Source organism: Podarcis liolepis, assembly GCF_965112155.1.
Source record: "Podarcis liolepis genome assembly, chromosome: Z".
NCBI classification, from domain to species: domain Eukaryota; kingdom Metazoa; phylum Chordata; class Lepidosauria; order Squamata; family Lacertidae; genus Podarcis; species Podarcis liolepis.
Window position 1 is genome coordinate 17,689,250 of NC_139570.1, and position 17,613 is coordinate 17,706,862.

At 43.9% G+C, this 17,613-nt stretch overlaps 1 protein-coding gene and 1 long non-coding RNA gene across 4 annotated transcripts; one reads left to right on the plus strand and one right to left on the minus strand.

Annotated features, from left to right (window-relative positions):
- Window positions 1–430: 430 nt before the first annotated feature.
- On the minus strand, window positions 431–3,018 carry LOC310698104. Its single transcript, XR_014521310.1, has 2 exons — window positions 2,965–3,018; window positions 431–1,107 (listed from the first exon to the last, which is right to left on the minus strand). It is a non-coding gene; the product is annotated as an uncharacterized lncRNA (long non-coding RNA).
- ARL13A (ARF like GTPase 13A) lies at window positions 1,120–17,503 on the plus strand. Of its 3 annotated transcripts, XM_083484760.1 has the most exons (11): window positions 1,120–1,217; window positions 1,332–1,444; window positions 2,369–2,488; window positions 3,807–3,877; window positions 5,015–5,264; window positions 7,808–7,913; window positions 9,082–9,287; window positions 10,553–10,646; window positions 11,585–11,804; window positions 13,107–13,205; window positions 14,473–17,503. In XM_083484760.1, coding segments are annotated over exons 2-11 (1,245 nt in total). In that variant the 5' UTR covers window positions 1,120–1,217; window positions 1,332–1,442; the 3' UTR covers window positions 14,550–17,503. The 3 variants fall into 3 exon arrangements, with proteins under 3 accessions (XP_083340886.1, XP_083340884.1, XP_083340885.1); XM_083484758.1 differs by lacking the exons at window positions 1,120–1,217; window positions 1,332–1,444; window positions 2,369–2,488 and adding an exon at window positions 3,163–3,376; XM_083484759.1 differs by lacking the exons at window positions 1,120–1,217; window positions 1,332–1,444; window positions 2,369–2,488 and adding an exon at window positions 3,164–3,376 and having other exon boundaries at window positions 11,588–11,804.
- The last annotated feature ends 110 nt before the right edge of the window (window positions 17,504–17,613 follow it).

Genomic DNA, 17,613 nt, shown 5'->3' on the forward strand with positions numbered 1-17,613 from the left:
CATGTGACACACAACAATCATGCCTGTTCCTTAAGGTAGAACAGAACATCCTGACAGTCCTGCCCCCCCTCCCTGCTTCTGCCATTGTGCTCACACTGCTGCCAACCCTACCACAACAACTCACCTGCAGCTGCACCTGTGCTGCTGCCATGATCCAGCTGTTGCTGCAAAGGTGCAGCAACAAGGGCACAGCAGCAGGGGTAAGGGCAATGGCACTTTGTGGGTGGCACACACAAAGCCCCAGCAAGGCTGTCAGCTGCACAACCATGGTGGCAGGGAGGGGGTCAGATCTGCCACCCGAGGCAAATAGCTTCACCTCGCCTCATGCACAATAAAGAGGATAATACCACGTACCACCTTGACCTTCCTAGAGTGAGAATATAGTATGAAACATACTAAAATAATCATGTAAAAGGGCACCCAAGCGTAGTTCATTTATTAAAATTTATTTGCCAATATGTTTGTATTGTCATTGATGCTGCTTTATGAATTGGTCTTATGTACACTGAAGCTTTTCAATGTATTGTCTCTGCTTTTTAAATTGCTTCACAGTGGCTCTCCTGCTGCCATTGCCCACTTGTCCAAGACTCTCTCTCCCAAGGATACAAAACTTGCGGCTCTCTAGATGTTGCTGGACTCCTACTCCCATCACCTCCAGCCAGCATGGACAATTATCAGGGGCGATGGGAAGTGTAGTCCAACAAATTATGGAGGACAACAAGTTCCCCATCTCTGATCTATCCAGTGCACTGACTGACTGTTGCCTGCAAATAAGGAAGTTTCAGAATGACTGTAGAAGGAATGGCTGTGCTTTCCTGCAGGTGCAGAGAGGTCAATCCCAGGATTAAACCAACACATGACTGACTGAACCGTGATGTGATCCATTACAAGAGATTTGCTGAACTGCCCAATTGGTGTGTTCCATTTTCTCAAGCCATTTAAAACAAGTGACAAATCTGATTGCTCCTTTCCTCAGACTCTCAGGGCATAGCCTGTGCAGGAAATCGTAGGCATCTTCTCATACACATCTTGTCATTTCTGGATAAAGAAGCAAGGTCTTCAAACTGACAGTCCTTTGGATTTGCCGTTTTTCCTCTCTTGGATGTCCTTGGGATTAAAGAAACAAGGGATGGTGAATACATTAAATCCAGATTAAGTTTAGCTGGAAGCAGCGGAGCCACCAACAGGGAAGAGCAACATATGAAAGCAAGAAACAGGTGAGAGTTTCTGTTTTAATTTCACCCTCCTGAACTAATAGGAATTCTTCAGCCTGCCTTGGTTTGCTAGCCACACATATTTGAAATATATTCCTGGCCATGGCTTTCTGTTAGGTTAGGCCTAACTGACTGTTAGGAGATGGTCTTCAAGAGGAAAGGGGAGATGTAGTGTGTGAAGCAAGGGACCATCAATCTCTTACAGAGCCAAATCCTGGATCAAAGTCCATGTAAAGAGCTTTTTAAAGAGAGATTTGAAGAAAGGATGTATTTATTTATAAGGTTTTTTTAAAAAAAATAAAAATCTGCACTTCACTGTAAGGTTCCAGGATAGATTACAACTGTATAATATACAGGTATACTCACTGCACTTGGGGGTGGAGTAGCTTAGAGAAGAGCTGAGTAAGAGGCAACATGATACAAGTATATAAGGAATTATGCATGGCATGGAGGAGGTGGACAGACAAAAGCTGTTCCCTTTTAACACTAGAGCTCACAGGGTTCCAATGAAGATGAATGTTGAAAGATTCAGGACAGACAAAATAAAAGTCCTACTTCACCTGGCTCACAGTTAAACTACAGAACTCACCCCCATGAGAGCCAGCGATGGCCACCAACTCTGATGGTTTTGAAAGAGGATTTGACAGAGAAATGGGCTATCAATGAGTGCTCGCCTTCATGGCTATGATCTGCCTCCACAAATGGAGGCAGTAATTCTTCTGAATAGCAATTGCTGGAAACTTCAGGAGGGGAGACTGCTGCTGTGCTCAGGTGACTGATGCCCTGCTTGCATGTCTGCCACAGGCACCTGACTGTGGTGGACTAGATGGGACACTAGCGTGATCTAGCAGGCCTGTTCTTGTGTTCTCATGTGTGTGGAAGGACTGAGAGAGCGCCATTCAGTTCTGCTATTCAAAACAAAATTGTAGAGTCCAAAATCTGTGATTTTAAGCATGTGTTTTGTACTGGGTTCTGTTGATAGATCTTGGGGTCTTAGTTAAAATCTAAAGTCTGCTATTTATTTAATTTAAGCCATCAACCTGCCCTATACTGAAGTACTCACATAGCCACGAGTAAAGCATCCCCCCCCCCATTTTTTAAAGGGAAGAAAATCTTACAACAGGATTGTTGTTGCTTTGCTATTTTTCTTCAAGGACGGCGGGGGGAAGCCAGAGACTCACCCTACCCCTGTTCATCTCTGTGGTTTGCTGGAGTATGTTTCACCTCTTCTCTTACTGCTGGTCTTGGCTGCAGGCTCTCCAAGAGCCAATGAGGTAAATCTGGAGAGCAAGGATATCTGGTGCCCGGTGGGACTAGTGGGGAAGAAGGCTGGGAAGTCAGTGGCAGGTGAAGGCAAGGTCAGTTATAGATGAAGCCACAGGTTGAGCTAACTAACTTTGTCCCCATCCTCATTCCTATGGATTTCTACAAGGGTAACATACTAAGGAGGATGAAAGTAACATGTGGTGGCAGCCCCAGGACTAGTTGTTGGAATCCTGGAAGTCAAGCCCCAAGTTTGAGGAAAGTACTCTTAGGTGAGAGAACAACAGCGATTTAACGTCGCAATGAAAAGCGTTGACTTCTGCATGTGGAACTGGGAGATGGCACAATCTTGTTCTTTTCCTCAGACAGCAAATGTCTTGCTCTGGTGCTGCTTTTAGCCTCAATATCTTTTTCCTTTTTTTTTTTAAAGGAACTGCTGCATTTAGTGCCTAAGTAAGCAGAGCATTCTGGGTAACGAGAGACTCACCACACATCTCTCTCCCAGCTTTATACGACCACTGGATTCTGGTTTGTTTGCATAGTGCCAAACAAAGGTTGCTAAGGCAATAAGCTGAAACCCTGCTGGTTGCCAAGTAATGCACTTCGTGCTTCCATCCACTTCTGTTCCAAGTATATGTTGCCCTTTCAACTAGGCCTGCGCCCCACAAAAAAATCACTATAGCAACACAGAAGGCCTGCACTGTGCTACTACGCATGCCACATTTTCACAAAGAGAGGGGAAGAGTATGCCATGTTCCCTCAGAATGGCAATGCAATGATGAGGAAATATGTGCTCTGATTCATTTTTGCCTGCCATTCTTAAACAGAGAACTCCTCCACCTGTTGTGTTGGGGGGGGGGGGAAGAGGAGAGAAATAAAACAGACCCTTCACATCACTGGTAATTCTCCTCACAAAACAATGGCTTGTAAACATTTTTTGGAAGAATTATTGGTCCCACTGTGGAGAGCTTCAGGGCCAAAGTACTCATTACAATAATTACATTTTTGAAGCGGCATGCTTAGGACTTGCCATGCATCTTTCTTAACAAAAAAGTACAGCCATATGGATGGAGAGGAAGGGTGGAATGTGTGCACAAAGCAGTTGTGTGTGTTTTTAAAGGTGTTTCCATGCAATAGTTTCTCACAGTGTCCCTCTGCAACAAAATAGTTTCTCACAGTGTCCCCTGCAACAAAATGTCATCAAAAGGCCAGCCAATGCTTTTTAAACATTTCATCTGGATTTCACTTTACTATGGGAACTTTAATCCTCCCTCCCTCCAAAGGTGTTACCAGATTGCATCTTTACATTACCCTTCTCTTTCCCATCAGGAAAGTGACCATCCTTGTCCTTGGCCTAGACAGTGCAGGAAAAAGTTCCCTCGTGAAAGAAATCCAGAGAGGTGAGTTGCTGAGCAGAACTTAATGTCAGCTAAGCTTTCCAGCTCTTCCACTCCAGAACCTGAACTCAATGCCTAGTAGAGCTGACAGGAGTGTCTCTAAAGGCTCATCCACACTTAACCTTTGCTCTGAGTTTATAGGTCCATGCTTTCCAGGTCTGTGCCTGAGTATTCTGTTCCGTTCTGGTGCTTTCCCAAGGAAAACTCATGTTTTACCACCGGAGCAAACAGCAACCCATTTGCTCTGATTCAGCAGTAAAACATGCTGGGGCATAGACCTGGGAGGCCCAGACTTGTGCCTAGAAATGAGGCGCAAAAGGAAGTATGAATGAGTCCACAGCCTTTGCTGAAGGCCTTTCTTTCATATAACATTCCTCAGCCAGTCTTACATAGTTTAGTTCTAGGAGACTGGCTGTCAGGTAGACCTGAGTCTCAGCATCAACCTATAACCCTTGTTGCTGATTTCAGCTGCCTATGAGCCCTGTACGCACTGGCTGACCTGACACATTACTCTGTACAACCATCACTTAAATAGTAAAGCTCTATAATTCCCTTAATTCTCAATGTTTGGGCTGTGAGTACCATTGCTCAAACCGCCAAAATGGCAATACCCATGGCCAAGAGAGTAGTATCAGTAGGCTTGGGGAAACCCCAAGGTTTGCAGAAGAACAGAAAACTGGGAGACTACCAAAACAATATAATAAGGACTTAGGCTGCATACATACCATACATTTAAAGCACACAAACAACACACCAAAAACATTGGGACCTGTGGTTAACCCCTCACAGAGGTACAATTTCCAGCATTCTTAACAAACTACAGTTCCCAGTATCGTTTGGGGGAATAAATGTGCTTTAAATGCATGGCTGCATACACAGCCTGAGTGTATGCTGACTGTCAAGGGAATATAATAGGAAACAGAGCTTGAGTGGGCAAATACAATGGTTTATCCTAGAGGAAGGACCTGAACAGGAATGCTTCACTGTGCAACGTTTTATATCAGGCCCTCCTTGCAATTTCCTATAATTTTTCTGGAAATTAGAGGAAAGCTTCTGTGGTGTATGAGCTTACCTGTATTTTTACTTGAGACTGATGCCCGTTGTTGTTGTTTCGTTTGCTCTTGCTACTTTTGTTTGCAGTCCTCTCCTGTGAAGTGCTTCCCATCACGAAGCCAAACCAGACGGCACTCAGGGTGGACAGGTTTGAGGTGTCCCTCATTGACCTGCCTGGTGGACAGCAGTCCTTGGGAACCTGGAGGGACCAATACAGCACTGCACATGGGATTATCTTTGTGCTTGACTCCAGCGATGTGGCAAGGATGGAAGAAGCCAAGAAGACTCTCTCCCGTGTTCTGGGGCACCCCAAAGTTTCAGGAAAGCCTCTGTTACTGTGAGATACTGATTCTCCTGGCATCTTCTTTCCTTCCTTTGTACCCTGTGGTGAATGAATGGGTGTAAAACAGGGGTGGAGATTTCTCTCCCCTCTCCTGTTTTATTAGACCCACTAGGATTCCTCTTTGGGACGCGGGTGGTGCTGTGGGTTAAACCACAGAAGATCGGCGGTTCTAATCCCCACGACGGGGTGAGCTCCTGTTGCTCTGTCCCAGCTCCTACCAACCTAGCAGTTCGAAAGCACACCAGTGCAAGTAGATAAATAGGTACCGCTCCGGCGGGAAGGTAAACGGTGTTTCCGTGCGCTGCTCTGAAGCGGCTTAGTCATGCTGGCCACATGACCCGGGAGCTATACACCAGCTCCCTCGGCCAATAAAGTGAGATGAGCACCGCAACCCCAGAGTCGGTCATGACTGGACCTAATGGTCAGGGGTCCCTTTACCTTTACCTAGGATTCATCTTTAGGCCCATGAGGCCATTTCAGCCAAGCTACATCCACCTGCCATCCACTTGACATTATATATAACATCAGATGCTGGGCATGTTAGATCCACTGACATGAAAGAGAGGTTGCAGGCAGAACTGATCCAAGGCAACTACAAAGTGCCACAGAGAGCAGTAAAGGGAGTGGTTTTATACTTTCCAAGTCATGATCAGATCCACAAGCCAGTTTACAGGGGAAACAATGCATCTTCAAGCCATCTCAATCAGCTTACGCTCAGCCTGCTTCTGTGATCAGTGAAAAGCTCCAGGGGGCAGGTTTTAGTTCCCTTTGGAAGGAGGCTACTGGAGGCTCATTGGTGTTTTGTCATATCTGTGTTTATCTACAAATACACACAGAGAGAGCAGAGGTGCAGGTTAAATGCTCCAAAAGACAGCCAAAGCCCAGGTCTCACTGGAATCAGGTGCTGCTCCCTACAGCCAAATACTGTTACCTTACAGAGTTCTGGAGCTCCTCCAGATATTTACTGACCATTCATCCTGGTTTGCTTGCCCAAAGCTATTGTGGAGGCTGTACAGCGTCCACTCTTTCTTGAACATCAACTCTAATTTGTTTGATGAGGCAGTGATACAACAAATAGCATTCATCCTGATTTGGGTGCGGGATGTTTATATGTCTTCTTCCCATTAATAATTTGTTTATCCCACACCTTTCAGTGCCTTCCCCCATCACTTTCCTGACTAAAAAAGGTCACCCCTTTCCTTTCTTTTCTTTTCTTTTTTCTAAATGGATTTATTGTACTACAGCAGCAGAGTGCTTTAATCTACTCTAATTGTGCAGACCTAATTTGCTACTATGTGCTTTAATCCTTCCCACAAAATAATGACAGTCTGGAGCAGGGGTCAGCAAACCTTTCCAGCAGGGGGCCGGTCCACTGTCCCTCAGAACTTGTGGGAGACTGGACTATATTTGGGGGGATGTGAACGAATTCCTACACCCCAGAAATAACCCAGAGATGCATTTTAAATAAAAGGACACATTCTACTCATGTCAAAACACGCTGATTCCCAGACCATCCGCGGGCTGGATTTAGAAGGTGATTGGGCTGGATCCGGCCCCCGGGCCTTAGTTTGCCTACCCATGGTCTGGAAGCAGGGATAGACAGTTTAGCACTTTCCTAACCCTTTTCCTAACTAGAAGGGGTAAATCGGGATGAGTCATCTCCTCTGACCATCACTTTATCTTTTTGGGCCCTCTTAGCACCCATGGAATAACACTGGCAGAATATCAGAGCTATTGGTAGTCTTTTATCAAGCCTAAAGTCACATCAACACCATACATTTAAAGCACATAGCTCTCCCCCCCCCCCCAGAAAACCACAATCCTGGGAACGGTAGTTTGTTAAGTGTGCTGGGCATGGTAGCTCAGTGAGGGGTAAACTTCAGTTCCCAGAATTCCTTTGAGGAAGTCATGAGCTTTAAATGTATGTTAAATGTGCTTTAAGCGTGTGGATCTGCCCATTCAAGACTGCATAGTAGACCTGGTGCCCTCCAGATGCTGTTGGACTTTGGGTTAGAGGATAAATTTGATTCAGCACACATTTAAAGCTTTAAAGCTCAGTCTATCAAGTTTGCACTTTCTAAAACAATATGTGAACCAAAACACAGCAATTATTCGTAATCCATTCTTACCCAAATTTTGTGATGCAGTTCTCCAAACAAACAATGTTTACAAAAATGCATATATAAGGGGAAAGCATGCATAAAAATGGAGATATTGTGGGGATGGGAAGCATACAAAATAGAGTTATATTATTAGGATAAATTTGCCCTAAAATGCTGATGGATGTAAAATTGGAAAAAGGAGAAACTGAGAAGTAGACAGATCCTTTCACCTTTGTACTACAACTCCTACTAGCCACAGCCAGCATGGCCAATGGACAGCAGTTATGGGACATGTAGTCTAACAACATCTGAATGGCCGAAGGTTCCCTATTGCTTTTTTAAATGATATAGTTACAACAGTGAGTGTGCTGTTTGCTAATGGAATCTTGCCTTTCCATCTGTTCTGTTTTCAAAATTCTATGTGAATGGTTCAAGGCTGGCAAACAAGCAGGACAAACTGGATGCTCTCTTGCCCTGTGAGATCATTGAGTACCTGTCTCTGGAAAAGCTGGTGAATGAAAACAAGTCGTTGTGTCGAATTGTAAGTAAAATGATACCCTCTCTACACAGGTTGGCTATTCTTCACAAGGGATGGAAAGGAAGTCTCCCTTTTGTCCACTCTGCCCTTCGTGATGATCATTTCCATGGAGTTTATACAGATTGTTACTTCCTCTTGCTCAGATTACGTATCCCATTTTAATTCTTGCCCAATGGAATTGAGGCAATTGGGTCAGAGAGATCTGGGCAGGAAGTCCTTGCGGTCAGAGATGATGGGAGTTGTAGTCCCACAACACCTGGAATAATGGAGGCTGGTGGCCCTTAGGACTGGTAAGACACCAGTCGGCAGACTCAGAAGCCATGACAGATGGAGCCAAATAATTCTAGTTTTGCCCCCATCCAGCTCCCTGTGGTTGCACAAAGGCAACCATAAGACTAAAAAGGGTAGAGATAACAGCCAGTGACCCCCCTACACAGGTTGTAAGAAGGCAAGCAGGTAGGGGCTAACTGAGAGCAAGCGGACATCTCCCCTTGCCTCCTGGATGGGTTGGCCCTGGAATTCAGCACTATTTTAGCAGTATGTAGCTCACATAAGGTCTAGTTTGCACCTACCTTCAGGCAGGAGATACAGAAGTATAGTCAGCCGCACCAACAGGTTAAAGGACAGTTTTTATTCGTGGGCTGTTGGGCTGCTGAATGGGAGGGGCAAATAGTGGTGCAATTGACTTCCGACAAGCACACAGAGTGCGAACAAGACTGAGTGTATGTGTGTGGTGGAGGGGGGTTCATTTAATTTCACTGCACACAGGTGGTGTAGTGGCAATAAAGGTTTTTTTTTATTATTATTATTATTATTATTATTATTATTATTATTATTATTATTAATTTAGTTAACAACTCCTGGTGCATAGAAAATACATTGATGGTTGTTTGGCATAAAGTGGCTTCTTGCAGCAAGCCGTTTCATGCACATCAATTTCCCTTGTCATGTAGCAGGTTTTGCATTGCACCAGGAGATGTCTCCCCTTTGCTTGCTGGTCTCAACATGTCACCAGAGAGGGCCTGCCAGAGTTTCTTGTAACAGACCTCCCATAGGTATTATGGTTATGTTGTTGGCATCCACCTGCCAACTCACAAACTCCTCCACTTTCTTTGCCTTGAATGGGGCAGCTGGGTTTTCAGACTGGCTGTCCTCTACCTTCATCTTACAGGAACCATGTTCAGCTTCCAAAAGGCTTCCCAAAATGCAATGCTGGACCATCGTTCAAGGGCTACATTGGCTATTGCGTACAATTGCCACCAACTACAGTGTACTATGTGGTCGCATCCAGGAAGACAGTCCTGAACAGCAAGTGTCACTAGAGCAGGAGGTATCCAAGAAAGTACAGAAATCCAGGAACAGGACATCAGAAGCCAGGTTCCTCCTTCTTCCTGCAAGCCTATGCTGTGTGTAATGCCTACTCTTAAGATCTTAGAGGGGGTTGGACCATAGCTCAGTGCTGAAGCATCTTGCTTTACATGCTGAAGGTCCTAGGTTCAATCCCCATCATTTCTATATAAGGGTGGGGGAAGATTTCCTGTATGAAATCCTGAAGGGCCGCTGCTGGTCAACATTGACAATATGGAGGTAGATGTGCCAATGGTTTGACTCAGTACTGTATAAAGCAGCTTACATTTTATGTTCCTAGAATGCAAATAGGAGGAGTGCAGAATGGTGAGAAAAGAAAACAAAGGTCAGTTTATAAGAAGATTGCTTAGTGCAGGGTGGTGAAGAGAGAGAAGGGGAATGAGCGAGGTGATGAAAAGCTGAACAGAGAGCAAGCTGGCAAAAGGGCAAAAGACAAGAAGGAAACAATTAGAGCGGAAACTGAAGCAGGAGTCAACAACATGGCACCCAAGGTTCCAATAGGACCCTTGAGGTCTTTCCTTGGGGCCAACAAAACCTCTGTGTGTGTCCCACACACACTGCCCTCTTGGTCATAAGGTAAAGAGAGTGCTTGCCTTTTTCTTCTTTTAAAAGTACGTAGAGATTAAGAAGGCAGTTGACAGAGTGGCGCTCTTTCCCACTTCCTTTTTCAGCTGTATGTGGTCTTCAAAGCTCAGCTTAATTCTATTGGATCTGGTTTTTACCCAGATTCCTTGGTAAAATGAAGTGTGTGCGTGTGTGGGGCATGTGTGCAGACCTAAAAAGTAGAGCAAATGGGACAAGCTGAAAGACTAGAGACAGAAAATACTACCCAAACAGCAGCAATTACTTGATATTGACTGAGGCTGAGAAACTGAGGGTGAGAAACAGTGAGGCCACATCAACACCATATATTTAACACAAATTTAAAGCACATCACCTTCTCCTGAAGGATCCTAGGAACTGTCATTTGTTAAAGGTGCTGGGATGTAGTTATGTAAACTACAACTCCCAGGGTTATTTGAGGGAACCCGTGTGTTTCTAAAGTGCTTTAAATACATAGTAGGGATTGCACCTGATTTGCTCAAGGGTCCACCAGTAGATCTGTAGTTGAATAGAGACCAAGTTCTCCAAAAACTACGTTTATTTGTTGTACCACATAGACATAGAAGATGGCAGAGCTGTTTTTAGCACCACTGCTTAGTTTCAAAGTTGAAGGGATAGAATAACATGTACATATGTGTATCTTTTGAATAATTTATTATATCTGCCTTTAGGGAGTCATTGGCCAGAAGAGAGTGCAGCCAAGGAGGAAATGCCAAGATGGAGGAAAATAAACCCACAAAGCTGCCCCAGAATATCCCCTCCCAGGTAACTGGTGATTCTGCTATATTTTTTCTGCCAGGAATTTTACACTTTTAAGGATGCATTGTTTCATAAAATTAATTAGTGACATAATGGGCAGGTTTAGACATCATGGTAAACCACAGTTAATTATTTACCACACGTGAACCATTTGCACCCAGTTTGCTCCTTGCTAGCACTGGGGGGAAACAGATCATAATTCCTGCCTTAGCATTACATCTGAGCCAGAACTCATGGGTCATTTCCCTCAAACAAACTCATGATCAGGAAGTCAAGAACAATCCATGTGTGGGCAATGGGGATGCAAAAAGGCAACAGTGAATGCCAATTGTATTTGCTGGACTGATCTCTGTTCTGGACATGAGATGAATACAGTGGTACCTCGGGTTACATACACTTCAGGTTACATACGCTTCAGGTTACAGACTACGCTAACCCAGAAATAGTACCTCGGGTTAAGAACTTTGCTTCAGGATGAGAACAGAAATCGTGCTCCGGAGGAGCGGTGGCAGCGGGAGGCCCCATTAGCTAAAGTGGTACCTCAGGTTAAGAACAGTTTCAGGTTAAGAACGGACCTCCGGAACGAATTAAGTACTGTACGTAACCAGAGGTACCACTTTAGGTGAACATTGGCAGTTTCCATTTTCATTGGAATTCTCCAGCATCCCTAGTGCGCAGGGCCGTAGTTCAACGGCACAGCACCTGCTTTCTAGGCGGAAACACCCAGGTTCAGTCCTTGGCATTTACAAGTTGGCCAGTGCAACTTATAATTCCTTCCTGAAAGTGTAAAGGGTTGCTGCCAGTCCATTACTGAGCTAGATCGACCAATTGTTGGCTCAGTTATACAGCTTCCTATCTTCCTGACATTTTCTGTGCCACGTTTTCTGAAAGCATTCCCAGAGACAGGGCTTTTCCTCACACGCACACACTTTGTTTTTGCTCAGCAGGAAGAAATGCCGGTGGCCTCCAAGAAAAAGAAAGGGAAATTAAAGCTGAAGGTGAAGAAGAAAAGTTTGGTGCAGTCAGAGAATACCTTGACAGACGATGACAGTGCGAAAGCAGCAGCAAGTGGGAGCAAAGTGGGAGGTGTCACTGTCCGCCGTCCCAGCAACAAGGTTGCCCAAGAGAACCCCAGAGTTCTGGAATCAACTCCACCCCCAGCAGGTAAACATAGATTTCTTAGAAACATGATAGAAACGCTAGAAGCACGACAATGAAGAAGAAGTAGCAGTATTATATTTCCATCCCACCTTTCTTCCAAAGAGCTTGAGGTGGCATAGGTAGGGCTCCCCCTCTCCATTTTATCCTCACACCAATCCTCTGAGGTAGGTTAGGGTTGAGAGACAGTGACAGGCCCAAGATCACTTCAGTGAGCTTCAGGGTTGAGTGCTTCTCTGTAGAACTTCCTCAGAGTGCGCTGTCAGCTGCAAAGAACACCTCACAGGTAAGGATCTGCCATGCTTTCATCTTGGCGTGGCCTCCTTCACTCCTTGAATGGAAGTCCACAATGTCCTCAGCCGAGCTGAAGGCATTGGAGAGCAACAGGAAGAAGAATATGCCAAAGAGAGTCAAGGTGAGAAGACAGCCCTGTTTCACACCACCTTATATAGGGAAGGTGGACAAGGATGAACCATCATGCTGACACTGGGGGGGAAACCCCTCATTGCTCAATCAGATTGTTCCTCCAATTTTAGGGCCAGATCTTCTGTTGCCATTTGTAGCATTTGAATGTCCACCTGGTTGTTTAGCTCTAGGTTTAGCTCTACTGCTTTTATTAGTCCAGTCTGCAATTTGCCCAGATAGATATTTAAACTTCTGTTTGAAAGCTCTGCCCGATCTGAGACAGGAGCTTTCCTTATCTTGCTTGTGTAGTAGTCTGATTCTTTGTCTTCCTCCACGGTTGTTAGCATTTTCATGCCTTTTTGTGTTCTCATTCCTCCCTTGACCATCTCTGAATCTGAGGCCTGAAAGAAGGATTCGTCAATTTCTTCTTGAATACTGAGTCTTGCTTACTTCTTTTTTGGACCCTGGAGTCTGTGTAGCTTTAGTCTGCCAGGGCTTTAGAATTGTATGTGTCTACTCTTCATCAAAGTAGTCCTTAGGCAATTAGAGACACTAAACTATGTTGCCATTTAGCTCCTTGGCTAGCCATGCTCCCCAAACGTTGGTGAATTTTTGTGAGGATTCCTTTAAAAAAATATGTGTGTAAATGCTACATACATGCAGAGAACCGAATTTATGATTGGAAAAATGAGAGATTGAGAGAACCACTACTGACAGATCCTTCTGTCCCCGCTAGTTACTATGATGTGGCTCTGAAATCAGGTTTGAGTCTGTAGCACAAATCTGGGATTCTGGTTAATTCTGTCTTCCTTAACCAGTAACTATATGTCAAACCATAGTTTACTGTGGCTTGTAAACCAGATAATTTATTCCATTCCCCCCTCCCCACTTCTCTTTTTTCAGGACAAAGCACAAAGAAGAAAAATAAAAGACTGAAAAATAAAGTCAAATCTCAGGAATCATCACAGACCCAGCCAAACGAGCACCTATCAAGCACTTTTGGTACATCTTACTCAGCTAGGAAAGGGATTTGTGGGAAGGGTTGCAAAATATCAATGATACTCATTAAAGCAACAAATAAGGTTGATTAGCTTTGGGGGGAAACAAAAGCTCTGCGTGTTTTAGGGTCTTTATTGAGCCAGATTGTGGGCAAATGTGAAGTCGTGTAGCAATGCTTCCATATTGAGGTGGAAGCAGGATTAGGCAAAATTGCATACAAAACAAGTGTATAAGGGAAAATTTCTCACTAAAATGCTGGAAAATGTTCATGGGGACTTGCCAAGTTATGTAGAAATGTGGATAAATAAATTTTCAAGGCTAGAAAAATTATAAACTGAGAGAACCCAGCTTTTACATATTTGCTCATTCCTACTTTAGGCTAACTATTTACTTAGCTGTCTTGTTCATCCTTGGGTGGATAACCAGGGTATGCATCTTCTTAAATAATTGTCAGATTTATATGATCCCACCTGTTGAGGCACCTGTTGTTGTTGGCATTCATCTGTCTTGAGAGGCACTGGTGTGCACCTCTGGGGATGAAGCCAGACCACTGTGTTAGCAGTGTCAGAGTGATCTCCCCAGGGCACAAGCCTGGGCAGTGTGGAGGTCCTGGCATCCCCAGAGGACAAGACTCTCCCTCTCAGCCCCCCTGATGTAGTCCAAAGGAAAACAGAGCAGTATGTTTAGCACCAGCTTGGCTGCAGGAGTTGCTGGAAGGAGGTGGACAAAGGGCCATCTAGCTGCCTTAGGGACTCCACTTTTGATTTGTGTAGGACTAGAGGTCTTGTTATTTCCTTTGTATGTATAACAGTTAAGAAAAAGTAATTAGATCACCCCAGGGTGACTGTGTCCTACTTTACACAGGATGGTCCCCTGTCTGAAGGGCTGTCTGCTTCAAAATTCTTTAAAGAACCATAAAAAGGGAGAACTTTCAGAGGCCAGTGAAGTTTCCCACCAACAGTTAGCAGCAGGATTGCAGACTGAGCAGGTCTCCTGGTCACAATCTTCCCCACTTTGTGCAAATGTATGCAGTGGCATAGCGTGGGGGGTGCGGGGGGGCCGGCCGCACCGGGCGCAACATCGGGGGCGCGCGCTCGCACTTGCAGCTCTCTGCCCCTACCTGGCTCACGGGTTAGGGGGTGCAAATTACTTGCCTTGCCCTGGGTGCTGACAACCCACGCTACACCACTGAATGTATGTCCTCTTTTTTCTTCTTTCTGGCAATCAGTAAGTGGTCACCCTGTTTCATCCATGGCTCCTTCTTCCACAGATTTGTATCGGAGAGCCATGCTGGCTTTGAAAATGCAGCCACAGGGCCGGAAGCCACAGTCTACAACTACTCCCTAAATGAGGTGCTCCACATTTCCCCGTGGGACTGGGGATTCAAAGTGGTATTAAGAGAATTGAAGAAACTGCAGCAGCGAGGCCAAACCTGATTCTGAGGTGTTCCAAGCTCATCTGCAAGATGTTGCAAGGTGTTTAAAGATGTTGCAAGATGTTGGGCAGGTGTTAGCATACAGTTGGTAGTCGACGGAAAGAGCCCTCCCCAAATGGAAAGCCAGGGAGCTTCCTGTCTGTCGCTGTTTTCGAGGGAGTTCAATCACATACTGGCAAAGTAAAGTTGTGCAATTATAAGAGGTCTTGCACAACAAATCCGCTTCCCTCAAAACACTTATTTTGCAATAAGGAAAGGGAAAGGCACTGGAATGTGTGGGATAATGCCAGTTTTGACACAAGCATCATCTTAACTTCCTGGAAGCAAATCATAACAAAACCTCATTAAATAGCCAATGGCAGCTAATTTCCCTGCAATGAAATCAGGATGAATGCTCTACTAACAAGGCAACTGGAAGCATCCCTGGTCTCAGAAGTAGAAGAGTGGGGTGCCTTCAGAACTCCTCCAAGTCACTTTGCTATCTGAGGCAGAAGACAAGATGGCTTGTCCACCGCCCCCTATTCTACAAAAGAAGCCGAACAAGACTGGTGGTTGAATCTCTGCCTTCAGCATTAGCAACAGAACAGCATCTCCACCATGCCTGAAGGTAGTAGACTTGCCTAGGGAGCACATTGTAGGCCACTTGTGCAAACAGCTCCCCAGAATCTTGCTGCTGTTCCCTGCCTCCCAGCATTTCCTGCCTGAGCTGGTTGCCTCATTCTGCCTAATAGTTGAGTTGGCCCTGGGTGGCTCTGGGGCAGCGATGGAGAAGTGAAATATACTTGGAGTTGAGAAGAACCTTTTTCATTTCTTTGATGGCTAACTTTCCATGAGCCACATGCTACTGGTGGGAAGAGCCATTGCAAAAGGTGGGTGGGGGCGGGGCCACTCTTCTCTCTCTCTCTCTCTCTCTCTCTCTCTCTCTCTCTCACACACACACACACACACACACACACACACACACACACTTATTTACATTCACACACAAATACAATTTTGCATTCATACACATGCACACATTATACCCACATGCATCTATTCTCATATACAACATACACACATTCAGTACTTCTCTCCCTCTCTCCCAGACGCTTCTGAGAAATTAGAATTCAACAAGATTTGGGCTGTGTACACATCAAATTTTAAAAAGCATTCTGTGCACAGCAAGTGCGGACGTTTTCCAAATTGTCACACTACATCATACATATCCAACACATGTTCTGAAGTTATTCTCCACTTCTTCTCATTCTTATTTTAAGTTGAGAGCATTGGGGAAATGCAATATAAATTTGCATCGCTCCATTGTGTAGACATCAGGAAGCACATTGTGTGACTACCTAGTTGTTGGATGGTTTCACAATTGTTCAGGTGTGGAAAGCAGATAGGGTTACATTACTTCTGGAAGCAGTAACAGACCTTCGAAGGCTAGTTGAGGGGAGGGAATGTCAGTGAAACAATTCATATCCATCCCATCACACCATGACAACTGATGTGCATGGCATGAACCAGCATAAGTCTACCTGAAATTGACATGAAAGCATAAATGTGAAGGTGGGTTTACATAAATGCTCACTGAGTAAATCTGAGTTAAAATGGCTTTTGTATGCTTTAAACCAGCAATGTGTGCATATGCCTTCCTGCCTCATCCTATGAAGAGGGAGAATTTTCAGGTATCATATTTATGAAGAAGAAAGGATCAATATTCTGGATACCCTTAGAAATTGCCTTATCCTTTATGTCCAACTGTGATTGACAAGTGGGCTCTATCCTTAGGACCATTACCTGTACCAAATGATATTTTATTTTGTATATTGTTTTTCAAAACTGTTGGTTTCATCTGTACTTTCATAATTTTATTGTGTCTACTTTTAAAGTTTGTCGATTTTATTGATATTTTCTTATGAATATTTTATATTATTTTGTGTAAGCCATTTAAAGAGGGTTTATTATTATTATTATTAAGTGGGATATAACTCTTGTTAAATAAATTTAAGAAGTAAATGTACAATTATGGGGAGTACTCAGAGGCTGAAACAGTCTTCTGTTGGAGTACTGCCAGAGCCTCTGTGGATTCCATAAAACCTAAAACAGCACAATTGTGGCTTGATTGAACATAGAATCATAAAGCAGTACAGATTGTTCCCTTCTGAAAGAAAATTATATGAAAATGATGTATAGATGGTATATAACACCAGTACAGATAGCAAAAATGTATAAAACCAGCTCTAACATTTTCTGGAAATGTAAAGAAAAAGAAGGCACTTTTTATCATATGTGGTGGGAATGTAAATAAATTAAAAAAAACTTTGGGAAATGATATATAATGAATTGAAGAAAATGTTTAAAATGACATTTGTAAAAAAACACCAGAAGCATTTTTGTTAGGGATTGTAGGACAAGACCTGCCAACGACATAAGGAACTTGTTTATGTATGCTACAACAGCGGCAAGAGTCTTGATAGCACAAGGATGGAAGAATGGGGAAACCTCGGCAAAAGAACAGTGGCAAGAGAAATTGATGAATTATGCAGAACTGGCTAAATTGACATACAAACTGTGAGACAAGGACAACTGTGACTTTAAGGAGGAATGGGAACTTTATACAAATTATTTAAAAACACAACAAAATGAACTGGACTCTTTGGCAGGTTTTGAATTAAACATACACAAATTTATTGTTGATAACATGATGGAAAGATATGTAAGGATATATGCAATTTTATAATATGCAGAGAAAATATGTGCAGTGAAACTAGGAAGAGGAGCTGAGAGAAGTCCGGGGGGGTGGATTATGTAGGTCATTATATGGTTTGTTAATTTGTTATGTGGAAATTGAGCAATAAAAAAATATTTTTTAAAAAAAAAAGAATCATAAAGCGGTAGAGTTGGATGGGACACCAATGGTAATCTAGTCTAACCCACTTCAATGCAGGAATCTCAACTAGATCATATATGACAAATGGTCATCCAACTTCT